We start from the raw sequence: 26,803 nt of genomic DNA, 5'->3' as shown, positions 1-26,803 counted from the left end.
AGAAAATCATACCCTGGGAGGAGCCAACGCCCACTCCATGTATATCCCAAAGAATTGACATTGTAGGGTAATTTTAGTTTCCTCATAAAGGGGACTCTTTTTAACACAGAGACTCCACAACGGCGGTCGCCTAGACACAGACTTTGATCACACATTCTTCTGTTTTTGCAAACTGTCTGGCAACATATCTTTTTAGAAATTGCAGCTTTTAGGTCTGTGTTGTCCAGGATAACTGTTCTGGGGCATTTCACCTAGATTTCGTAACATTTGCTTGTGATTGCTTTGAAGGAGTTGCACTTTGATATTGTGAGGCATTTCCCAATGATATGTTAAGGAAACTACAGGGACATTTTAAGGGAACTCATGCTGCATTGGAGGGTATTTCACAGACACTAGCGCTGCAATAAGTTAATTTCATCTGCACGTGGGAGCTAAAGATTTTTAAATGTTTTATTACTATTTTAAACATGTTTCATGTAGTTTTACTCTGTTGTGTCCACAGAATAAAGTGCTGAAAATCACATTCTGCAATTAAAAGTGGGCTGTTGTTCTGGAGGGTAATTTTCTTTCAAATCATACAGTATTGTTCACAACTTTATTAATTACTGGGTGCTACACGAATTGTACCATAACTTTTAAGTGATTGTACGGCAGATAGGTACAAAATGATATGTTTGCAATGGGAACCTTTCTACCCAGCATTCATGGCAAATCAATTTTTTTCATAAATGAAGGGGGAGGATCCTGGTGAAATACAACATGTGAAGCCCTCACACTTAATATCACAGTTTTGCAGCGATAGATATAGGCCAGCCAAAAGAAACAAATGCAAAGTCCAAACTATGAGTAACATAGCTCAGGAAAGGAAAATAATTAACCGTTCTCATGGTTATAAACCAGCTACCTGCACACAATACTACCTATATAATTTCCAGAAAAGACATTGTCTTTGTTAAACCAACCAAGGCCCGACTCAGTCGAGATCAATTCTTACCACTGAAACACCCATCTGAAGAGTACTCCCATGACCACTTCTGCAAGGGTCACCTATCTCCGTTTTAGAATCCAATGACGGTAACAGTTCAGCATTCTTCATCTTTGAAGACCCTTTTGAAAATGCATATCCTGATGTATTCACGGTTAATCCATGCATATTTAGAACATGAAGTACACTCCAGAGCCCTCTAGGACCCTGCCCTCATTAAATTTTCATCAATCCAATCGGGGCAGATCTCACCCTGATCCTGAACAGAACCATGAAAATACCTGGCAGTACTCCAATTCTTCAGGACAGATGCTAGCCAACTACCAACTTAACTCACTGCTACCATACCCAACAAAACCATGGAAAAGATGATAAACAAATCCCAGCCAACCATCTCACTGACAACCACCTTCTTAACACCACTCAATCCAGATGCAGGCCCAACAACAGTAAGAGATGGCTTCTATTGCTGCCACAGACGACATCTGGATGATTATGGACAAAGGTGACATTGCGATCCTCATCCTAATGGATTTAACTGCAGCCTTTGAAACCGTATCCCACCCCATCTTTCTCCAATTACTGCATGAATCTGACCCCCGAGGTCCCACACTTCACTGGATTTGTTCCTTCCTGACAGGCTGCATCTACTCAGACTGGCTCACTTCACTTCGGACACCGTCACTCTCATCTGCTGAGTTCCACAAGGATCCTTACTTAGCCCCACCCAGAAAAAAAAAAGCCTACATGATCCCACTTGCCAGCATCATCCACGCCCCCGGAATCACCATCATATTATATGTTGATGATATGCAGCCCATACTCTATCTTTCTGACGAGATGTCAAACAACTGGACTAATGTCTCCGCTTGCATAACTGAAGTCTTGGATGCCACCTGTAGCAGTATTATGCATTGTGTCCCGGAGGCCCAAAGGGTGAGTGTGCCCTTTTTGTGTGCCACCACGGAACAATGGTATTATAGAAGGGGTGCAGATGCTTGTGCATCCCCTTCTGTAATACTGACAGCACAAACACACATGTAGTTCCTGCTATATAATAAATGGATGATCCCTCATTTACATGGGCTCTTGGCCCCATACAAATCAGAGAATCTCTTTGCCTCGATGCCCACGCTATACTATAGACACTGCGCAGGCACGAACAGGCCCTTGGGAGGTGCACTCGCAGTGTGCTACAGAAATGTCAGTGCATCTTCTGAAGGCAGCCTCTGGAGGAGGAAAAGAGGTCCCATGGACCCCTCACACAGCTTCTTGCTGGCGGGTACCATCACTCACTGAACCCACCTGCAAAGAGGTATCTCTAATCCCTATTCAAAGTTCAGGTTGGTTGCTGCCTACACAGAGAAACACGAAACAGCTTTGAAAGGGCCACTTTGTATGTCACTTGAATGCGCTTTTGAAAGGGCAGCATGAGCTTACTGCTGCCCTGGGGCAGCGCATTCTTTGTAATAGGGTGCACTGCCCCTGTTTGCGCCTGGCACACATGCTTAAAGGTGCTCTGCGGCACCCTTTCAATAAAACGGTCCCTGGTGGCCTGCCTAATTCTGGCCTGCACCCTTCCCTGCAAAACATGCTATTAATAACCGATAAACAACTCAATAATGGCAAGTGAATGCAGTCTCCATTTCCTTCTTCCACACACACAAGAATCTCAAGAAGATCTTCATAGGGATCCCCACCAACACTCTCAGCACCTTTACCCAAGTCCTCATCACCAGCAAGCTGGACTACCGCAGCACACACGCTATGCTGGAATCAACGCTCAACTGACCAGAAAACTCCAGACCATGCAAAACTCAGCGGCCAGGCTCACCCTTAACCTCCCATCCACACTCACACCATCCCATACCTCATAGAGGTCCTCTAGCTCTCAAGCCACAAACCCTTTTCAACTCCTCATGAACACATACAAAGCCTTTAATAACAGCATAACATTGTCCCCATGTACCTCAAGGATTGCATGAACTTCCACAAACCTACCAGACACCTTCGCTCAGCCAGTCGCTGATTCCCACACATGCCCCACAAATGTAGAACCAGATCTTCGGGTGTGCCTTCCCCTGTCTCCGTCTTAAAGTCTGGAAAGACCTGCCCCTGACACCAGAGCCCCTAACTCAGTTCTTGAATTCCATAAGAAACTGACGACCTAGTTCTACACCTAGCCCTGACTGTGGCTCGCCCCTAACAGCTTCTACTCCAGCACCATTCCCTGCGGGTGAGTTATGCCCTAAACAAGTACACTCAACATAACAAATTGACAACGTCAAACAGGGATTCAACTCTTCTGGGAGATTTGCAGTTCAAACGTTGCCTCTTGTGGAATCCATGTACCAAATTGAATACTTATTTCTCTTTAAAAAAAAAAGTTCTTAACCACTAGGTCAGGTTTTTTGGCTACTCTTAACCTGATCCCATGTTATAATCATTGTCCTTGTAAATGAAACTGAATGATAACACCCTTGAATGCTGACTGAGCATGACACAGCGTTGGTGTCAACGCACTACTAACACCATCACAAATTTGACTTTTGACCTCTTGGCACCAATGTTTTGGCACATGTACCCACAGCCTGAATTAGAATGGATTGACCTTTGGATCCTGCATCTGCCGTGATTATCAGAGAGGACCTGTGTTTTGATGATCTGCACTCTGTTTGATAACCCTCTCTGTTTAACACACAACTAATGTGCTCGCTCTATTACGAAGGGCTGTTATCCCTCAGCTGAAATAAACCCTTAATGAAAACCATGAACTTGGTTAACTAGCATTTGTGCACTTCTGTCAAATTTAAAAGAGATAATTATAGCTACTCAGTTTAACACTTTCTAGCTAGCCCCAATCCATTTCAGTGCAGGAAAATGTATCGGAAAAAGAATATTCCTGCAACATAGTACATCAGTGTACGATGGAGTGGAAATTCTTAATGCCCATGGGCATATCCCTGCTGACATTTCTTGACCTGCTAGCCACATTTGATGTGGGTAATCAATATGCCCTGCATTGATACCCACAAATGTACAGACTGGTCTCCAACAATGCTACACTGTGGTTTGCTCTCTTGTTGCAAGACCCTACAACTAGTTTAAATTTAGCCCCTTCCTCTTTTGGGATTCTCTTTTAACATGATGTATCTCTCATATATTTCTAGGGTTTCCATTAATATTTGCCCATTACATCGTCATTTATTGCTGCTATTGTGAGTTCTGTGATTATGTGTCATTGCTATGCCAATAACACTCACACTTTTGTGAGTGCCGTGAGCCTTGCATTATAAGTCACATCTAAGTGTATTGGTTCAGTTGAGAAAATACCCTCTATTCCAATTTGCCAAGAGGTGATACTCTTTTCAGTTCAGACTTGGAAGATACCTTTTTCTAGTATAGATTCCCCCATTGTTTTTTTTTTTTTAAACAGATAATACTGGAAACTGAAACTAAGAATCTTAAAGTGACTTGGATTAAGGTATGATCTTATCAACCAGACAGCTGAAGCTGCAATAGCTAATAGCAATTTATGCTACACATCCTATGGAATGTGAAACCTTCCCATCATTACAGATTAAGGGGGTGATTCAGACCTTGGCGGAGGGCGTCCGCCAAGGTTCCGCCGCCGAATGACCGCACCGCGGTCAAAAGACCGCGGCGGCCATTCAGACATTTCCGCTGGGCCGGTGGGCGCTCTCCAAAAGAGCGCCCGCCGGCCCAGCAGAAATGCCCCTGCAACGAGGACACCGGCTCAGAATTGAGCCGGCGTAGTTGCAGGGGTGCGACGGGTGCAGTTGCACCCGTCGCGTATTTCAGTGTCTGCAAAGCAGACACTGAAATACTTTGCGGGGCCCTCTTAAGGGGGCCCCGCGGCACCCCCTACCGCCATCCTGTTCATGCCGGGTTTCCCGCCATGAACAGGATGGCGGTAGGGGGTGTCTGAATCCCCATGGCGGCGGAGCGCGCTCCGCCACCATGGAGGATTCATTGGGGCAGCGGTAAACCGGCGGGAGACCGCCGGTTTACCCTTTCTGACCGCGGCTGAACCGCCGCGGTCAAAATGCCCTCGGGAGCACCGCCAGCCTGTTGGCGGTGCTCCCGTGGTCGGTGACCCTGGCGGTCACCGGCCGCCAGGGTCAGAATGACCCCCTAAGTGAGTACTGCTATATACTCACCTGGGTTGCCTCAGTCTGCTTCCTTATGGTCTTCCAAAAGCTAGGAATGCTCAGGTGGTGCAGAATGTTGTTATCAGCCAAGCCATTCACAAAGAAGCCAACACCATTTGTTTGGGGCACAGAAGGCATTGTATAAGCTAACACTGAACAAGTGAGTTTGCTTCAAACGTGCATGTCTAGTATTGAAATGCTGTCACTAGCTCTCCCTATATAATCGAATATAAGGTGTGCAGATATACCGAAAGGAGAAGGTTGTTCACCAGTAACAGGTACTCTTGCCCATTTCCTACTTCAAGTATGTATGGAAGCGAACAAATCACCTTGTCCATGTTTCACTAGAGTGAAAATCACTTAAAATTCCCTGCAAGCATCCAGGGAGACTGGAATGATTTGATTTTGCTGCAGCAGCATTTTCCAGATGAATATGGATTTGCCACATTTGCCACTTAGTCTATCATTTGATGCATAATCTGCAGATTAAAAAACAGTTTCTAGCTCACACGTATCAAAAGTTATGATAACGTAGCAACGTGTTGCAGCACGGTAGAAGGCCCTTTGCAAAGGCTGACTTGTCACATTTCTGTTGCTCATTGTTATCTTTGGGTGTTAAAATGGTACTAATTGAATGAAAACTGTGCCATAGACAGCGCAATGACAAAATAATGAAATAATAGTATTACAGAATGTACTGCATTATGCTGCATGTTTTGCCTTTTCTTACTGCATAATTTAGTCAACCCTGCTGCATAATTTGGCCCTCCCCTGCCGCATAATTCCAGTGGCCCTGCAAGCAGATAACACCCACATTACTCTGAAAAGGAGCATGCCTCAGGTATAAACTAATGCCCAAAGAAGATCATGGCTATGAAGTGTGCCATATAAATGAGAGCATATTTATTAATTAAGTATATCTGTCGGTTTTACCTTTTCAAATGGGGATATGAAACTAGTGATGCAAACAAGACCGGCTTCAGCAAACAGCCGTGCGACTTCAGCAATACGACGGATGTTTTCCTCTCGATCACTGTCTGAAAAGCCTAGATTTTTGTTCAGGCCATGGCGAATATTGTCTCCATCGAGAGAGTAGCATGGGATGGCATGGGTCACCAGGTACTCTTCCAGAGCAAAGCTGTAGGAAGTTGGCTCTGTATGTGCTATTTCAAAGTAAGGAATAGCATGCACAGAGTCCAAGGGTTCCCCTTAGAGGTAAAATAGTGGTAAAAATAGATAATACTAATGCTCTATTTTGTGGTAGTGTGGTCGAGCAGTAGGCTTATCCAAGGAGTAGTGTTAAGCATTTGTTGTACATACACAAGGCAATAAATGAGGTACACACACTCAGAGACAAATCCAGCCAATAGGTTTTTATATAGAAAAATATCTTTTCTTAGTTTATTTTAAGAACCACAGGTTCAAATTCTACATGGAATATCTCATTCGAAAGGTATTGCAAGTAAGTACTTTAGGAACTTCAAATCATCAAAATTGCATGTATACTTTTCAAGTTATTGACAAATAGCTGTTTTAAAAGTGGACACTTAGTGCAATTTTCACAGTTCCTGGGGGAGGTAAGTTTTTGTTAGTTTAACCAGGTAAGTAAGACACTTACAGGGCTTAGTTCTTGGTCCAAGGTAGCCCACCGTTGGGGGTTCAGAGCAACCCCAAAGTCACCACACCAGCAGCTCAGGGCCGGTCAGGTGCAGAGTTCAAAGCGGTGCCCAAAACACATAGGCTAGAATGGAGAGAAGGGGGTGCCCCGGTTCCGGTCTGCTTGCAGGTAAGTACCCGCGTCGTCGGAGGGCAGACCAGGGGGGTTTTGTAGGGCACCGGAGGGGACACAAGCCCACACAGAAATTTCACCCTCAGCGGCGCGGGGGCGGCCGGGTGCAGTGTAGAGACAAGCGTCGGGTTCGCAATGTTAGTCTATGAGGGATCTCGGGATCTCTTCAGCGCTGCAGGCAGGCAAGGGGGGGTTTCCTCGGGGAAACCTCCACTTGGGCGAGGGAGAGGGACTCCTGGGGGTCACTCCTCCAGTGAAAGTCCGGTCCTTCAGGTCCTGGGGGCTGCGGGTGCAGGGTCTCTCCCAGGCGTCGGGACTTTAGGTTCAAAGAGTCGCGGTCAGGGGAAGCCTCGGGATTCCCTCTGCAGGCGGCGCTGTGGGGGCTCAGGGGGGACAGGTTTTGGTACTCACAGTATCAGAGTAGTCCTGGGGTCCCTCCTGAGGTGTTGGATCGCCACCAGCCGAGTCGGGGTCGCCGGGTGCAGTGTTGCAAGTCTCACGCTTCTTGCGGGGAGCTTGCAGGGTTCTTTAAAGCTGCTGGAAACAAAGTTGCAGCTTTTCTTGGAGCAGGTCCGCTGTCCTCGGGAGTTTCTTGTCTTTTCGAAGCAGGGGCAGTCCTCAGAGGATGTCGAGGTCGCTGGTCCCTTTGGAAGGCGTCGCTGGAGCAGGATCTTTGGAAGGCAGGAGACAGGCCGGTGAGTTTCTGGAGCCAAGGCAGTTGTCGTCTTCTGGTCTTCCGCTGCAGGGGTTTTCAGCTAGGCAGTCCTTCTTCTTGTAGTTGCAGGAATCTGATTTTCTAGGGTTCAGGGTAGCCCTTAAATACTAAATTTAAGGGCGTGTTTAGGTCTGGGGGGTTAGTAGCCAATGGCTACTAGCCCTGAGGGTGGGTACACCCTCTTTGTGCCTCCTCCCAAGGGGAGGGGGTCACAATCCTAACCCTATTGGGGGAATCCTCCATCTGCAAGATGGAGGATTTCTAAAAGTTAGAGTCACCTCAGCTCAGGACACCTTAGGGGCTGTCCTGACTGGCCAGTGACTCCTCCTTGTTTTTCTCATTATTTTCTCCGGCCTTGCCGCCAAAAGTGGGGCCTGGCCGGAGGGGGCGGGCAACTCCACTAGCTGGAGTGTCCTGCTGGGTTGGCACAAAGGGGGTGAGCCTTTGAGGCTCACCGCCAGGTGTGACAATTCCTGCCTGGGAGAGGTGTTAGCATCTCCACCCAGTGCAGGCTTTGTTACTGGCCTCAGAGTGACAAAGGCACTCTCCCCATGGGGCCAGCAACATGTCTCGGTTTGTGGCAGGCTGCTAAAACTAGTCAGCCTACACAGATAGTCGGTTAAGTTTCAGGGGGCACCTCTAAGGTGCCCTCTGTGGTGTATTTTACAATAAAATGTACACTGGCATCAGTGTGCATTTATTGTGCTGAGAAGTTTGATACCAAACTTCCCAGTTTTCAGTGTAGCCATTATGGTGCTGTGGAGTTCGTGTTTGACAGACTCCCAGACCATATACTCTTATGGCTACCCTGCACTTACAATGTCTAAGGTTTTATTTAGACACTGTAGGGGTACCATGCTCATGCACTGGTACCCTCACCTATGGTATAGTGCACCCTGCCTTAGGGCTGTAAGGCCTGCTAGAGGGGTGTCTTACCTATACTGCATAGGCAGTGAGAGGCTGGCATGGCACCCTGAGGGGAGTGCCATGTCGACTTACTCGTGTTGTCCTCACTAGCACACACAAGCTGGCAAGCAGTGTGTCTGTGCTGAGTGAGAGGTCTCCAGGGTGGCATAAGACATGCTGCAGCCCTTAGAGACCTTCCTTGGCATCAGGGCCCTTGGTACTAGAAGTACCAGTTACAAGGGACTTATCTGGATGCCAGGGTCTGCCAATTGTGGATACAAAAGTACAGGTTAGGGAAAGAACACTGGTGCTGGGGCCTGGTTAGCAGGCCTCAGCACACTTTCAATTGTAAACATAGCATCAGCAAAGGCAAAAAGTCAGGGGGCAACCATGCCAAGGAGGCATTTCCTTACACAACCCCCCCCCAAACGAAAGAGGATGAGACTAACCTTTCCCAAGAGAGTCTTCATTTTCTAAGTGGAAGAACCTGGAAAGGCCATCAGCATTGGCATGGGCAGTCCCAGGTCTGTGTTCCACTATAAAGTCCATTCCCTGTAGGGAGATGGACCACCTCAACAGTTTAGGATTTTCACCTTTCATTTGCATCAGCCATTTGAGAGGTCTGTGGTCAGTTTGAACTAGGAAGTGAGTCCCAAAGAGGTATGGTCTCAGCTTCTTCAGGGACCAAACCACAGCAAAGGCCTCCCTCTCAATGGCACTCCAACGCTGCTCCCTGGGGAGTAACCTCCTGCTAATGAAAGCAACAGGCTGGTCAAGGCCATCATCATTTGTTTGGGACAAAACTGCCCCTATCCCATGTTCAGAGGCATCAGTCTGCACAATGAACTGCTTAGAATAATCTGGAGCTTTGAGAACTGGTGCTGAGCACATTGCCTGTTTCAGGGTGTCAAAGGCCTGTTGGCATTCCACAGTCCAGTTCACTTTCTTGGGCATTTTCTTGGAGGTGAGTTCAGTGAGGGCTGTCACAATGGATCCATATCCCTTCACAAACCTCCTGTAATACCCAGTCAAGCCAAGGAATGCCCTGACTTGAGTCTGGGTTTTTGGAGCTACCCAGTCCAGAATAGTCTGGATCTTGGGTTGGAGTGGCTGAACTTGGCCTCCACCTACAAGGTGTCCCAAGTAAACCACAGTTCCCTGCCCTATCTGGCATTTGGATGCCTTGATAGAGAGGCCTGCAGATTGCAGAGCCTTCAAAACCTTCCCCAGGTGGACCAGGTGATCCTGCCAGGTGGAGCTAAAGACAGCAATATCATCAAGATAAGCTGTGCTAAAGGACTCCAAGCCAGCAAGGACTTGATTCACCAACCTTTGGAAGGTGGCAGGGGCATTCTTTAAACCAAAGGGCATAACAGTAAACTGATAATGCCCATCAGGTGTGGAGAATGCTGTCTTTTCTTTTGCTCCAGGTGCCATTTTTATTTGCCAGTACCCTGCTGTCAAGTCAAAGGTACTGAGAAATTTGGCAGCACCTAATTTATCAATGAGCTCATCAGCTCTTGGAATTGGATGGGCATCTGTCTTGGTGACAGAATTGAGCCCTCTGTAGTCCACACAAAACCTCATCTCTTTCTTTCCATCTTTGGTGTGAGGTTTGGGGACTAAGACCACTGGGCTAGCCCAGGGGCTGTCAGAGCGCTCAATTACTCCCAATTCCAGCATCTTGTGGACTTCCACCTTGATGCTTTCCTTAACATGGTCAGATTGTCTAAAGATTTTGTTCTTGACAGGCATGCTGTCTCCTGTGTCCACATCATGGGTACACAGGTGTGTCTGACCAGGGGTTAAGGAGAAGAGTTCAGGAAACTGTTGTAGGACTCTCCTACAATCAGCTTGCTGTTGGCCAGAGAGGGTGTCTGAGTAGATCACTCCATCTACTGTGCCATCTTTTGGGTCTGATGACAGAAGATCAGGGAGAGGTTCACTCTCTGCCTCCTGATCCTCATCTGTTACCATCAACAGATTCACATCAGCCCTGTCATGGAAGAGCTTAAGGCGGTTCACATGGATCACCCTCTTGGGGCTCCTGCTTGTGCCCAGGTCCACCAAGTAGGTGACCTGACTCTTCCTCTCCAGCACTGGGTAAGGGCCACTCCATTTGTCCTGGAGTGCCCTGGGAGCCACAGGCTCCAGAACCCAGACTTTCTGCCCTGGTTGGAACTCAACCAGTGCAGCCTTTTGGTCATACCAAAACTTCTGGAGTTGTTGGCTGGCCTCAAGGTTTTTGGTTGCCTTTTCCATGTACTCTGCCATTCTAGAGCGAAGGCCAAGTACATAGTCCACTATGTCTTGTTTTGGCTCATGGAGAGGTCTCTCCCAGCCTTCTTTAACAAGAGCAAGTGGTCCCCTTACAGGATGACCAAACAGAAGTTCAAAGGGTGAGAATCCTACTCCCTTCTGTGGCACCTCTCTGTAAGCGAAAAGCAGACATGGCAAGAGGACATCCCATCTCCTTTTGAGTTTTTCTGGGAGCCCCATGATCATGCCTTTTAATGTCTTGTTGAATCTCTCAACCAAGCCATTAGTTTGTGGATGGTATGGGGTAGTGAATTTATAAGTCACTCCACACTCATTCCACATGTGCTTTAGGTATGCTGACATGAAGTTGGTACCTCTGTCAGACACCACCTCCTTAGGGAAACCCACTCTGGTAAAGATACCAATGAGGGCCTTGGCTACTGCAGGGGCAGTAGTCGACCTAAGGGGAATAGCTTCAGGATACCTGGTAGCATGATCCACTACTACCAGGATATACATATTTCCTGAGGCTGTGGGAGGTTCCAGTGGACCAACTATGTCCACACCCACTCTTTCAAAGGGAACCCCCACCACTGGAAGTGGAATGAGGGGGGCCTTTGGATGCCCACCTGTCTTACCACTGGCTTGACAGGTGGGGCAGGAGAGGCAAAACTCCTTAACCATGTTGGACATATTGGGCCAGTAGAAGTGGTTGACTAACCTCTCCCACGTCTTGGTTTGTCCCAAATGTCCAGCAAGGGGAATGTCATGGGCCAATGTTAGGATGAACTCTCTGAACAGCTGAGGCACTACCACTCTCCTAGTGGCACCAGGTTTGGGGTCTCTGGCCTCAGTGTACAGGAGTCCATCTTCCCAATAGACCCTATGCGTTCCATTTTTCTTGCCTTTGGACTCTTCAGCAGCTTGCTGCCTAAGGCCTTCAAGAGAGGGACAGGTTTCTTGTCCCTTACACAGCTCCTCCCTTGAGGGTCCCCCTGGGCCCAAGAGCTCAACCTGATAAGGTTCAAGCTCCAAAGGCTCAGTTCCCTCAGAGGGCAGAACTTCTTCCGGAGAAGAGAGGTCCCCTTTCTTTTGCTGTGTTGCAGTTGGTTTCCCAACTGACTTTCCTGTTCTCTTGGTAGGCTGGGCCATTTTTCCAGACTCCAGCTCTACTTTTTCACCCCGTGCCTTGCACTGTGCTCTTGTTTTCACACACACCAGTTCAGGGATACCCAGCATTGCTGCATGGGTTTTTAGCTCTACCTCAGCCCATGCTGAGGACTCCAGGTCATTTCCAAGCAGACAGTCCACTGGGATATTTGAGGAGACCACCACCTGTTTCAGGCCATTGACCCCTCCCCATTCTAAAGTAACCATTGCCATGGGATGTACTTTTCTCTGATTGTCAGCGTTGGTGACTGTGTAGGTTTTTCCAGTCAGGTATTGGCCAGGGGAAACCAGTTTCTCTGTCACCATGGTGACACTGGCACCGGTATCCCTCAGGCCCTCTATTCTAGTCCCATTAATTAAGAGTTGCTGTCTGTATTTTTGCATGTTAGGCGGCCAGACAGCTAGTGTGGCTAAATCCACCCCACCCTCAGAAACTAGAGTAGCTTCAGTGTGGACCCTGATTTGCTCTGGGCACACTGTTGATCCCACTTGGAGACTAGCCATACCAGTGTTACCTGGATGGGAGTTTGGAGTGGAACCTTTCTTGGGACAGGCCTTGTCTCCAGTTTGGTGTCCATGCTGTTTACAGCTATGACACCAGGCCTTTTTGGGATCAAAGTTTTTACCCTTGTACCCATTGTTTTGTGAAGAGGCTCTGGGCCCACCCTCCTGTGCAGGTTTTTGGGGGCCTGTAGAAGACTCTTTACTATTTTTAGTTTTGGTTGTCTCATCACCCTTCTGCTGGGGAGTCTTTGTGACCCCTTTCTTTTGGTCACCCCCTGTTGAAGTCTTGGACACCCTTGTCTTGACCCAATGGTCCGCCTTCTTTCCCAATTCTTGGGGAGAAATTGGTCCTAGGTCTACCAGATGCTGATGCAGTTTATCATTGAAACAATTACTTAACAGGTGTTCTTTCACAAATAAATTGTACAGCCCATCATAATTACTTACACCACTGCCTTGAATCCAACCATCTAGTGTTTTCACTGAGTAGTCAACAAAGTCAACCCAGGTCTGGCTCGAGGATTTTTGAGCCCCCCTGAACCTAATCCTGTACTCCTCAGTGGAGAATCCAAAGCCCTCAATCAGGGTACCCTTCATGAGGTCATAAGATTCTGCATCTTGTCCAGAGAGTGTGAGGAGTCTATCCCTACACTTTCCTGTGAACATTTCCCAAAGGAGAGCACCCCAGTGAGATCTGTTCACTTTTCTGGTTACACAAGCCCTCTCAAAAGCTGTGAACCATTTGGTGATGTCATCACCATCTTCATATTTAGTTACAATCCCTTTAGGGATTTTCAACATGTCAGGAGAATCTCTGACCCTATTTATGTTGCTGCCACCATTGATGGGTCCTAGGCCCATCTCTTGTCTTTCCCTCTCTATGGCTAGGATCTGTCTTTCCAAAGCCAATCTTTTGGCCATCCTGGCTAACTGGATGTCCTCTTCACTGGGGCTATCCTCAGTGATTTCAGAGGTGTTGGTCTCTCCTGTGAGGGAACCAGCATCTCTGACTATTATTTTAGGAGTCAGGGTTTGAGGGACCCTGTTCTCCCTAGATAGGACTGGTAGGGGGGAATTGTCCTCCAAGTCACTATCCTCTTCCTCTGAGTTGCCACCCTCAGAGGGGTTGGCCTTTTCAAACTCTGCCAAAAGCTCCTGGAGCTGTATTTTGGTAGGTTTGGGGCCCATTGTTATTTTCTTTAGTTTACAGAGTGACCTTAGCTCTCTCATCTGTAGATGGAGGTAAGGTGTGGTGTCGAGTTCCACCACATTCACATCTGTGCTAGACATTATGCTTCTAAAAGTTGGAATACTTTTTAAGAAACTAAAACTGGTTCTAGAATCTAATTCAAACTTTTAACAAACTTTTAAACTCTAAAAGAAATGCTAAACAGGATCTAACACAAGGCCCTAGCAGGTCTTTTAAGAATTTAGAAAACTTTTCAAATTGCAAAAATCAATTTCTAATGACAATTTTGGAATTTGTCGTGTGATCAGGTATTGGCTGAGTAGTCCAGCAAATGCAAAGTCTTGTACCCCACCGCTGATCCACCAATGTAGGAAGTTGGCTCTGTATGTGCTATTTCAAAGTAAGGAATAGCATGCACAGAGTCCAAGGGTTCCCCTTAGAGGTAAAATAGTGGTAAAAATAGATAATACTAATGCTCTATTTTGTGGTAGTGTGGTCGAGCAGTAGGCTTATCCAAGGAGTAGTGTTAAGCATTTGTTGTACATACACAAGGCAATAAATGAGGTACACACACTCAGAGACAAATCCAGCCAATAGGTTTTTATATAGAAAAATATATTTTCTTAGTTTATTTTAAGAACCACAGGTTCAAATTCTACATGGAATATCTCATTCGAAAGGTATTGCAAGTAAGTACTTTAGGAACTTCAAATCATCAAAATTGCATGTATACTTTTCAAGTTATTGACAAATAGCTGTTTTAAAAGTGGACACTTAGTGCAATTTTCACAGTTCCTGGGGGAGGTAAGTTTTTGTTAGTTTAACCAGGTAAGTAAGACACTTACAGGGCTTAGTTCTTGGTCCAAGGTAGCCCACCGTTGGGGGTTCAGAGCAACCCCAAAGTCACCACACCAGCAGCTCAGGGCCGGTCAGGTGCAGAGTTCAAAGCGGTGCCCAAAACACATAGGCTAGAATGGAGAGAAGGGGGTGCCCCGGTTCCGGTCTGCTTGCAGGTAAGTACCCGCGTCGTCGGAGGGCAGACCAGGGGGGTTTTGTAGGGCACCGGAGGGGACACAAGCCCACACAGAAATTTCACCCTCAGCGGCGCGGGGGCGGCCGGGTGCAGTGTAGAGACAAGCGTCGGGTTCGCAATGTTAGTCTATGAGGGATCTCGGGATCTCTTCAGCGCTGCAGGCAGGCAAGGGGGGGTTTCCTCGGGGAAACCTCCACTTGGGCGAGGGAGAGGGACTCCTGGGGGTCACTCCTCCAGTGAAAGTCCGGTCCTTCAGGTCCTGGGGGCTGCGGGTGCAGGGTCTCTCCCAGGCGTCGGGACTTTAGGTTCAAAGAGTCGCGGTCAGGGGAAGCCTCGGGATTCCCTCTGCAGGCGGCGCTGTGGGGGCTCAGGGGGGACAGGTTTTGGTACTCACAGTATCAGAGTAGTCCTGGGGTCCCTCCTGAGGTGTTGGATCGCCACCAGCCGAGTCGGGGTCGCCGGGTGCAGTGTTGCAAGTCTCACGCTTCTTGCGGGGAGCTTGCAGGGTTCTTTAAAGCTGCTGGAAACAAAGTTGCAGCTTTTCTTGGAGCAGGTCCGCTGTCCTCGGGAGTTTCTTGTCTTTTCGAAGCAGGGGCAGTCCTCAGAGGATGTCGAGGTCGCTGGTCCCTTTGGAAGGCGTCGCTGGAGCAGGATCTTTGGAAGGCAGGAGACAGGCCGGTGAGTTTCTGGAGCCAAGGCAGTTGTCGTCTTCTGGTCTTCCGCTGCAGGGGTTTTTCAGCTGGGCAGTCCTTCTTCTTGTAGTTGCAGGAATCTAATTTTCTAGGGTTCAGGGTAGCCCTTAAATACTAAATTTAAGGGCGTGTTTAGGTCTGGGGGGTTAGTAGCCAATGGCTACTAGCCCTGAGGGTGGGTACACCCTCTTTGTGCCTCCTCCCAAGGGGAGGGGGTCACAATCCTAACCCTATTGGGGGAATCCTCCATCTGCAAGATGGAGGATTTCTAAAAGTTAGAGTCACCTCAGCTCAGGACACCTTAGGGGCTGTCCTGACTGGCCAGTGACTCCTCCTTGTTTTTCTCATTATTTTCTCCGGCCTTGCCGCCAAAAGTGGGGCCTGGCCGGAGGGGGCGGGCAACTCCACTAGCTGGAGTGTCCTGCTGGGTTGGCACAAAGGGGGTGAGCCTTTGAGGCTCACCGCCAGGTGTGACAATTCCTGCCTGGGAGAGGTGTTAGCATCTCCACCCAGTGCAGGCTTTGTTACTGGCCTCAGAGTGACAAAGGCACTCTCCCCATGGGGCCAGCAACATGTCTCGGTTTGTGGCAGGCTGCTAAAACTAGTCAGCCTACACAGATAGTCGGTTAAGTTTCAGGGGGCACCTCTAAGGTGCCCTCTGTGGTGTATTTTACAATAAAATGTACACTGGCATCAGTGTGCATTTATTGTGCTGAGAAGTTTGATACCAAACTTCCCAGTTTTCAGTGTAGCCATTATGGTGCTGTGGAGTTCGTGTTTGACAGACTCCCAGACCATATACTCTTATGGCTACCCTGCACTTACAATGTCTAAGGTTTTATTTAGACACTGTAGGGGTACCATGCTCATGCACTGGTACCCTCACCTATGGTATAGTGCACCCTGCCTTAGGGCTGTAAGGCCTGCTAGAGGGGTGTCTTACCTATACTGCATAGGCAGTGAGAGGCTGGCATGGCACCCTGAGGGGAGTGCCATGTCGACTTACTCGTGTTGTCCTCACTAGCACACACAAGCTGGCAAGCAGTGTGTCTGTGCTGAGTGAGAGGTCTCCAGGGTGGCATAAGACATGCTGCAGCCCTTAGAGACCTTCCTTGGCATCAGGGCCCTTGGTACTAGAAGTACCAGTTACAAGGGACTTATCTGGATGCCAGGGTCTGCCAATTGTGGATACAAAAGTACAGGTTAGGGAAAGAACACTGGTGCTGGGGCCTGGTTAGCAGGCCTCAGCACACTTTCAATTGTAAACATAGCATCAGCAAAGGCAAAAAGTCAGGGGGCAACCATGGGTCAAAATGCCCTCGGGAGCACCGCCAGCCTGTTGGCGGTGCTCCCGTGGTCGGTGACCCTGGCGGTCACCGGCCGCCAGGGTCAGAATGACCCCCTAAGTGAGTACTGCTATATACTCACCTGGGTTGCCTCAGTCTGCTTCCTTATGGTCTTCCAAAAGCTAGGAATGCTCAGGTGGTGCAGAATGTTGTTATCAGCCAAGCCATTCACAAAGAAGCCAACACCATTTGTTTGGGGCACAGAAGGCATTGTATAAGCTAACACTGAACAAGTGAGTTTGCTTCAAACGTGCATGTCTAGTATTGAAATGCTGTCACTAGCTCTCCCTATATAATCGAATATAAGGTGTGCAGATATACCGAAAGGAGAAGGTTGTTCACCAGTAACAGGTACTCTTGCCCATTTCCTACTTCAAGTATGTATGGAAGCGAACAAATCACCTTGTCCATGTTTCACTAGAGTGAAAATCACTTAAAATTCCCTGCAAGCATCCAGGGAGACTGGAATGATTTGATTTTGCTGCAGCAGCATTTTCCAGATGAATATGGATTTGCCACATTTGCCACTTAGTCTATCATTTGATGCATAATCTGCAGATTAAAAAACAGTTTCTAGCTCACACGTATCAAAAGTTATGATAACGTAGCAACGTGTTGCAGCACGGTAGAAGGCCCTTTGCAAAGGCTGACTTGTCACATTTCTGTTGCTCATTGTTATCTTTGGGTGTTAAAATGGTACTAATTGAATGAAAACTGTGCCATAGACAGCGCAATGACAAAATAATGAAATAATAGTATTACAGAATGTACTGCATTATGCTGCATGTTTTGCCTTTTCTTACTGCATAATTTAGTCAACCCTGCTGCATAATTTGGCCCTCCCCTGCCGCATAATTCCAGTGGCCCTGCAAGCAGATAACACCCACATTACTCTGAAAAGGAGCATGCCTCAGGTATAAACTAATGCCCAAAGAAGGTCATGGCTATGAAGTGTGCCATATAAATGAGAGCATATTTATTAATTAAGTATATCTGTCGGTTTTACCTTTTCAAATGGGGATATGAAACTAGTGATGCAAACAAGACCGGCTTCAGCAAACAGCCGTGCGACTTCAGCAATACGACGGATGTTTTCCTCTCGATCACTGTCTGAAAAGCCTAGATTTTTGTTCAGGCCATGGCGAATATTGTCTCCATCGAGAGAGTAGCATGGGATGGCATGGGTCACCAGGTACTCTTCCAGAGCAAAGCCTAGCGTGGTCTTACCAGCACCTGAAAGACCTGTAGAAAACAAAGGACAAAGACTTCAGCATCTATCGATTTGGTTTGCGTCTGAAACAGAAGTGCATTTTATAAGAAACATCAAAGACAGAATGTATCACTTCATTTCTTAGTTGCAAAGTTGAAGATGCACGGACAGGTCGGGCACTGAGGCAATGGGCTTGAATCTCCACACCTTGACTATCCAAAGCTTCCTATGTGAGTGTGAGTAATGTTCACTTTTCACAGCGCAACACCCATGTTGCTTCAACAGTGCCACATAAAGGCGCAAAACAATTTCCATAAGTACGGATACTAATGGTTTAACCATTGCTGTGTATGCCAAAGAAAGACACATCTTAAAAGGTAACAGGCAACCAAAGGTTTGATTTGCGTTGATGGTTTTCATAACTACACCTTCTGTACAGTGCCACAGGGTTACAGAAGCTGTGTAGCATCCCAATGACCATGTAGTGTGTTTTTATACTTCTCTGGCAGGTCGTGCTATCTTTCAGTTGGTAGAGGGGTTCATTCACTACTTCCATTACCACACAGGTTTACATCAGTAAAGTAGAGCTGAAACAAAAGGCCATGTTCAGCGCCATCTTTGTAGTTTAACATCATTCCACAATGAAGCATCTCGAACTACAGAAAACGAATTAAAGATACCTGAAGACAGTCTGCAACAAAACAATTATCTGAGATGCTTGGTATTTCATTACTAAATGTCAACACAGATCTATAGAGAATGCGTATTATGTAGTGGTGGGTGAGCCACTGAAAGCTCATGCCAGGCTCGAGCCTAAAGCCTGGCTCCAGCTCAGCTCGGGGTCCTGCTGAAACCTCGATCCCATAACGAGCCGAGCCCACAAGTACCTTTTACCTGCCACCCTACCTCTACCCAGAAAATGTCATTACGTTCAGAGCTCCTGACTTTGGAACTGGGGAACCACGTTCGAGTCTCAGCTTCTGCTCAGCATACTTCGAATATGGGCAAATCATTTAATCTCCTAGAGCCTTTAAAAAATAAATGTGATCAGGTGTAATCTAACTGGTATCGTCAGTGCAGTGCTATAATGTAACACATTAATGTTGAAGCTTCCACGTCAAAACACTTTTTTGAATTTTAGTGAGGCACTGTCATATTGTATGTGTTTGCTATATGATTTACATAGCAAACATTTTCAGGGCTCAGCTCGTGAACGGGCTCTAAGGTCCGAGGCAGATCATTGGCTCGGCTCTCCCTATTAATTTGTAAGCTCACCCACCTCTACTATCATGTGAACTAATTACAATCAGTGTGTGGCACTGCTAGCAATCTTTATGATAGAGGTGTGTTCCCTATAACTGCAAATTACAAAGGATATAAAGAGATTCGGGGTATATTGAGAAAAGGGGAATAATTCGTCTATGAGAGAAAGTTCAACTGCATAACTACTCAACTAACAACCTCCTGCAAGCAATAAGGAATAATAACATTATGACACCTATAGGTGGAATGTCTTTAGCACTGAGAACATTGGAGACAGTCTGAAAAGGATTCATCCCATAGTTAAAGGTTGTGTTTCTTTTAGGAGGAGGGCACGGCTTTTATGTGCATGAGCTACAAGCTCCCACATTTTAAAATTTGGCACTTGCATCTTTGTCGACAAATCTAGGCAGGTTTTCACCGAGGGCTTCGCCAAAAATCAGGCTCAAATGCAAACAACCTAAAGAATGGACACTTTTCATATGTTTTCACGTTTACTGTCCATGCAATGAACTTGTTAGTCTCCTTAAGATGTACGTGCAGGGCCTTGCATCGATGACAAACACATTTCCAACCACTCAGATGTAAACCACGTACCTGTGAGCCAAACAGTGCAGCCTCGGAACCCTCCCCTTGTGCCAACAATCTGCCCTCTTTTGCTCCTGCTCACGTGATGAGCCTGGTAAACAACATTGGTGGACCTTTGTTCGTGGTTCTGTGGGAAAGTGGAAAAAATACATGTTTAGCCTAACAGACACAGATGTGGGCTTGCTGCAAACTATTTCCAGGTATGTCAGACAAGCATAAAGGCAAAGGACAACTTGCATATTATTTATGTCTATTTTCCAAGATCAGGATTTTCAGTCATTTCTGTGACCCAATTTCCTCATAAAATGGGCAAACATATAATAGTAATCAAAACATATTTGAAAAACTCACTGTATTTTTTTAGGTTTTTATGTGAATATATGAGTATAGATAGATAGATAGATCTCGCACACCAAATACAGTGCGCTTGACCTCAACCCTGATGTGCCAGATTCAATTAGAAATGCTGTATATAATCTAAAATATGAGATTACATAACCCCGTTACTGTTACCGCTATGAAAGAGACAACTATCAATGTAGTATTATTTATTGGTTTGTGCATGAGCTATTTATTGACGTGCTTTTAGGTGTTGCACTTATTAGTTTAAATATTACCAGATGATAAGCACTGCATTTGGATTGGGAGTTATGGTTTGGGAGGCCAAATCCCACTGCAGGTACTCTTTGGGAGGCCAAACAGAGGCTGGCCTCCTTTTTTCCTTTTAGTTTTTTTTCCTTTTTTAATGGGGAGGATGCAGACCCCAGTTTGGGTTTATAAACCCACACAGGTTTGCAGGTCCCTGTTGGACCTCATGGCTCTGCAGACCAAGTTTCGGGTCTATGGACTCTGTGAAAGGTTCAACAAGGGCCCACACACATTCTGGTTTGCAGATTACAACAGAAGATTCATGGACCTTTGGGGCAGTACTGGGTCATGTGAACCCTGCAACAAGGTTCAGGTTTTTATTTTTGACATAAGGGGAACCCTTTGTGGACTCTGAGTTGGGCAAGTGGTCAGTGAATGCTCCCCCCGCTCTCTTATGGCTCCTTCACAATTAATTTTCGGGTCCCGATATCTCTAATTTTTTTCACCCTTTCATGCCCAACCCAAAATGTTCTAAAAAGCCAATTTCTAAAGTTACCTCAGGGTAGGAGTTGTAGTTTTTTGAGATAAGTATAACTATAACTGCTGAATTTGTATGGTTTTGTGTGTAGTATCTGAACCTAACTATAACTTCCCCGTATTTTGGTATTTTAGGGAATTTCTATTTTTTTAAATTCTATTTCCTAACAGTAATGTCCTGTAATCTTTGTTTTTTTCAGTGACTTTCTAGGGCTTCTTAACATAAAGTAATATTTAATTACCATATGTTAATTCAACCACCCGCGCATGGCTTTTGGCCATGCGCAGTAGGGGTTTGGTCTCATGCACCCAACCCCACGCTATGCACGGCCTACTGCTGTGCGTAGTGAGGGGTTCACTGCAGGGTCTGGCCTGTGGCCAGGCCCTGTGGCCAACCACCTGCATGCAGCCAACCCCATGCTGTGGTTCGTTGAGTGTGTATGTAAGTGGCTGTGTGGGTCTGTGACTGGGTGTGATAGTGGTTTTGTGGGTGTGTTAGTGTGTGAATGGGTGTCTGAGTGAGCAAGTTTAATTTTTTTTATTGAGTTCTGGATGTGCAGATCCATCATGGATTCACACTGGGGGGGGGGGGGCACGCTGAGTCCCACGGAGGATCCGCAGATCCTCACATTCCCCAAATAAAACATTGTTGGGCAATTTCTTACCCATAAGGGGTCCCTCAGAGACCCCTCAATCACTCCCATGGGGTCAAGGTACCTCTACCATGAAACAGTTTATCAGTTTTAACATATTCTCCCACCCACTGGGACTGAGTCCCGGTATGAAAAATGGCAGCCACAACTTTCCTTTCAGGTTGCGGCCTGCCAATCATGGCATTGCTCTTGGTATGTGGATCCTGATCTGCATTCCTGGATATACATACATCTTCTTTCTTCAATAACTCCAAGCTACTGAACAGATTTACAGCAAATTACAAAAAACACTCTTTCTGGACCAAGATCTAGCTTTCTGCCAAATTTAGTGTAATTCCGTTCAGTGGTTCGGGCTGTAGTGGTGTCTAAAATCACTCTGGGAAATTGCATGAGGACAAACATTTTGGACTCCCTTTTTTCTCAGCCCTGCTTGACGAATCACTGTGGAACTTTCCAAATACCAGCTGAAGTGAGTGGCAAACTAGTTTTTAAAATTTCATGAAGATTTTTCAAACAGCGCCAAAGTTATTATCAAAACAAAAACTACTTTTCCTATTGAAACTAGGTCCTAAGTATAACTACCTACATTTGACTGCCAGTAAGAGATATATATATATATATATACACACACACATATACACACATCCATTGACTGCTACCTTTGCTATGATCACAGTACAGAACTATGCCATGCTTTGAGACACCTTGTGTGATGCTCATTGATAAGATGGTAGGCAAGCACAGAGAAAGATATGTAAAGAAGGAAATTAAAGTTATGCATGGTAATATAATTCAAACTGACTAACTCCCATGTAGTAGCTTTAGCATTCTTCGTCCATTACCCTTCATCCATTTCCTTTGGTACCCGGGCGAAATCCAGCCAGTGGCAGAACCCAAAATATATATCTCCGTAGTCACCCAAGTGTGAGTTTTGTCACTGCCACACCCCTGCACCAGCACATAACCCGTGTGCCTCTTCTATATATTCATAATAATTTAGATGACATTGTCGGTAGACATGGCTATATTGAAGCCAAATAAAGGCAAGTGGGCACAGGTAAGAAAAGAGGTGCTATTTGTTTTATGCATGTAGAGTTACTACTGGTGACATATCAAAATTATTTCTAACCAACATGAGGACCAAGAGCCAAGTGCCTTTATAACGTCATGGTACTCTAAAGTGAGGAGTGTTATGCCTTTATTGTATCCAGTTTGGGGTAAGTTGCTCACTGTACTTGGTCGGCAAAAGCAACCTTATATCACATTAAACCATGTAATATTGTAATTATAATTGTATTTATGTAGCGCCTACTACCCCTAATGAGGCGTCAAAGCACCTTTTTGGTGTGGAGCACGCTACGCCGGAACCCAAAAGTATTAGTGGTGGGTTAGTATAGGGAAATATGAGTACAGTATTAGTATGAGTTAATTTGAGCAGAAGTTATGTCAGTTTGTTAGTTGGATAAACTAGAGTAATGGAGGGAAGAATCCAGAGAGTTTATAGTAATAGGATGAGGCTTGGGAGGAATTGCGTCAACCATAAGGTCAGTAGCAGTTTGCAATAGCTTATTACAGGTGAAGAGTGAGGTCACTGCACCAGGACTGCCTTCTGCTAGTGAGAGGAAGCTGTGGTGTGGGGCAGCACAAAAACTGTTTGTGTGATCTGATAAAAATGTATGTTATACTTTTTCTGGTACACAGAGACCGTGTTCGGTCTTCCGCACTCCAGTTTTCCTCATTAAATTAGGAATGCAGGCTCTCATAGGCAGCCTCCATCAAACAGTAGCCCTGAAGCTGCCATCCAAGCAATGCTTAATTTGGGCCGGCCATTGCCGGGGACTGGTACTTATTTTTGGGAGCCAGCCCTTTTTTTTTTTTACATCAAGTGAGCAAAAGACACCAATCGGAACAAAGAAGGAAGAGAAAGACGGAAAAGCGTCACAAAAGAAGAACGCAGAAAGCTGCAAGAGTGAGCTGAAGGGGCAGGGAGTGGCTGGAAATGGTTAAGGAAGGCCAAAATGGCTTTAGGATTAAGCTGCCTCAGTATTCCGTGCTCGCACACTTAAATGCAGCAGCCGCGAGATTTAGAGGAGGGCTTTGGGCACCTGCACGTTTTTATTTACAAATTAACCACAGCCTTGAAGATTTAAATTTTTTTTGATTTTTTCAGAGCAGCTTGGGGTTGCTGGTGAAGCACTACTTGAACAGCAGACGAAAACGGTGTTACAGCTCACAAGAGATCCTGTCCGTTTAGACTGCAGCATTGTGAGTTGTGGGGCATATAGATTTCATTTTAACATCAAAGTATGGGCTCAAAGATCCCAACAAACAAAGTGATGTTGGCTATAAAAGCTGGTTGTACCTGAACGTGTCACACATCGTAAGGGATAAGTTACCAGATACGGAGAGAAAAGGAGTCAAACATTTTTCAACACAAAATAAATGTTCTAAAATATCCTTTTAGGCTAGGAAGCAAAAGGAGTTCAACATTTTTAAACACCAAACAAATGTGCTAAAATGTCCCTTTAGGCTACATTAATAAGGATCCTGAGAGTCACCTCGGAGCTCCATGGTCAACAAAGGTACTCATGGGCTCTTTACGGCTTCGGAATTTCTCTGTGACTTGCCGTATCCTTGTGAGGATTGAGGATACTCTCTCCCAGATATAATGTCCCCTGCTGACTATACATCCTTTGATGTCCCGATCTGTTCGTACTAAAGGTCATCAATAAAACTGCAATCACAATTGCTTCATTGTGTCCGACCTGTCGCATGCAAGGGAGGAAGGCACGGTTCAATAGACTGGCTCCGAGCTAGCGATTCTTTGTCACGTAAGGCGGCGGCTCGAGCAGTTGCAATAAATGACGGTCCCTCTCATCCGACACAATGTTCTGGGAGTAAAAACGAAGTTCTCTGCTCCACTGGAGCGTTGCCACGTCACTGCACAGCACGGTCACTGCTAGCGCGAACCCTCACTCTTCCTGGCCAAGGTCAGCGTGAGCAGGCATCTCCATCCGGATGTGACGACACGCAGCACCACCTTGCTATCTACAGATGTCACTATGATCAGGAATTTTTATTCAGAAGAACGCGGGCAACGTCTAAATTGTGCTTATTTGTCATTCACATTCGAAAAGGTGCACTGTTCGTTATCTGTTAGGTCGTATTTATACAGTTTTAAAAGTGGAGGACATTTATGTCAGAACGCAAGGGTCTAGGTGTTGATTCAGGGAAGTATTTGTGAATCCAGAACTATGAGGCGCCTCAAAGAAGGGCATCACTGGCAATAAATGACTTACCCTGCCCAAGACCTATGCATTTGTAAAGTTAAAATAAACTGGCATAAAGGTTTAGCACACTGGTGCCCATCAATCATCAAGACTGCTAATCCATTCCAGATTTTGAAAATAACACTATGCAAATGAGTCCCATTTAGATTCACTTCAAGTAAATTTGTGTTGTGGATATCCTGAAAATGTGGCATGGAATTGGCCACACTAGACCTACATTAGACATCCATCATCTAACATGTATCCCACACCAGGTGAGCTTTCAGTGAGCTTTGGCTGATCTCATCTCACATGGCCTAGACAAGGAGAATTTTTAGCTTGGCAGGTCAATAAAAATTCATAGCACCGAGCAAGATCGACAACACTCGTAACAAAACAATGTTCAACCTAGTCTCATCCTCTCAATCAAATAATATTCTTGGTCAGAGTGATATTTTCTTCCTAGAATTATTAATGAATATGCCCCCACTTAATACATGGATATTTTTCAATACTGTCTAGGAAGAAAATCAATTTAAACCTCCTGCATAACCTAAGAAGGGAGTGAGATGTGCTAGCAAGGCTTTATTAGCTTGCTTCCCGGAGTTACTGTCTACTGTACGGTGATAGTCGCCAGCCAATAAATCTTGCACATGCCCCAGTCCTATTACCCTTCACCACTCCCCCTGCCCCCCTGGAACTGCAGGACTACAAAATAATCTCTGGCTTCTGTAATAGCACCACCTTCTGGTTGAAACCCAGGAGGATGCCTACATTACCTTACATGAGGCCCAATGTACTAAGACAACTCACAAAAAGTGGTCACAAACTGCACACAAACGTTTTGCAATCAGTCTCTGATTCTGCCATGAGACCACTGGGAGGCTGGTGATCTTTGCATGTGGTGGACATAATTCCGGTGAAGAATTCACCCCCCTTTTTTCAAAATTTGCCTCACTCATACTCACTCCCTCTTCTCACATTCACTCTCTTATCAATCATGAACTCTAACCTGCATTCTCTCACTTACTCATTCTCACTCACTCTCACATCCACTCAGTTACTCATATACAAAATACTCATACTTACTGCTTCTCATTCTTACTTACTAATACACCTACACACACTCACTGACTCTGGGACCTAGTGCAACTGTACCTGCAGTGCAATTCACAGCAACACCTCTGACACACTTCCACTGCCCCTCACAACCTCCAATAAATCACTCATTCTAACACACTCACCCTCCTTCACTCACTGCGTCCTATTCACTTTCCCTCATTCATGCACACTCTCAAACTTAGATTCTCACTCACTTTCACTGTCATTGGCACTCTCAGACACACATTTTCACTCAATCCCATTCACTCCCAATCACTCACAAACACACATCCATAGAGAAATACCTTTACTTGCCCTGTTTACTTTACTGTCATCTCAAAGACTCCATGGCAGCAGCGGAGAGGAATCCGGTGCTGGGCATTGAAACCACCAAGCCATGATTCCCAACGAGGAGCCATACGGAGCACCAAGGGCAGGACTGAAAAGGGGAAGGCCCACCTCAATCCCTCTCTCAGCTTCTTGATAGGACTGGAAGCACTGCTCTAGAAGAAGCTGGGATAGTGCTGGAGACCTGCTATACCTGCATGGTATTGCATTGGCTTCTGGAACGCAATGATGTGAGCCCTGACAGCCACATTTTAGCAGATTTACTGTGATGTATTTTATCAGCACTCTGTTACTGGATCATGCCTCAGCCTTCTCGCCCCTCTTACTCTTTCAGTCATCATGAGCCTGGAAGTGAGGCGAGAGGGCTGACCTCTGCAATGGCACTGTTTAGGAAAACAAAAAAGTTGTGTTTTCATGAATAATGCTAAATTAAATAATGTGCAGGACCTACCTCACAAGAAGCAGGAAGGGGGGGGCAGGGGGAGGGTG

General features: G+C 46.1%; 1 protein-coding gene across 2 annotated transcripts in view; it reads right to left on the bottom strand.

Annotated features, from left to right (window-relative positions):
* PAPSS2 (3'-phosphoadenosine 5'-phosphosulfate synthase 2) overlaps positions 1 to 26,803 on the bottom strand; it is a 173,648-nt gene that overhangs the window by 67,980 nt on the left and 78,865 nt on the right. For both annotated transcript variants that reach the window (XM_069239888.1, XM_069239887.1), the window contains exons 2-3: positions 19,828 to 19,945; positions 17,767 to 18,002 (exon numbers count right to left, since the gene is read on the bottom strand). In XM_069239888.1, the coding sequence (XP_069095989.1) occupies positions 17,767 to 18,002; positions 19,828 to 19,945 (354 nt within the window). The remainder of the gene's footprint in view (positions 1 to 17,766; positions 18,003 to 19,827; positions 19,946 to 26,803) is intronic.

This window comes from Pleurodeles waltl, chromosome 6 (genome assembly GCF_031143425.1).
Source record: "Pleurodeles waltl isolate 20211129_DDA chromosome 6, aPleWal1.hap1.20221129, whole genome shotgun sequence".
Lineage (NCBI taxonomy): Eukaryota > Metazoa > Chordata > Amphibia > Caudata > Salamandridae > Pleurodeles > Pleurodeles waltl.
Note: the sequence above shows the minus strand (reverse complement) of the source record. Positions and strands in the feature narration are given on the sequence as shown.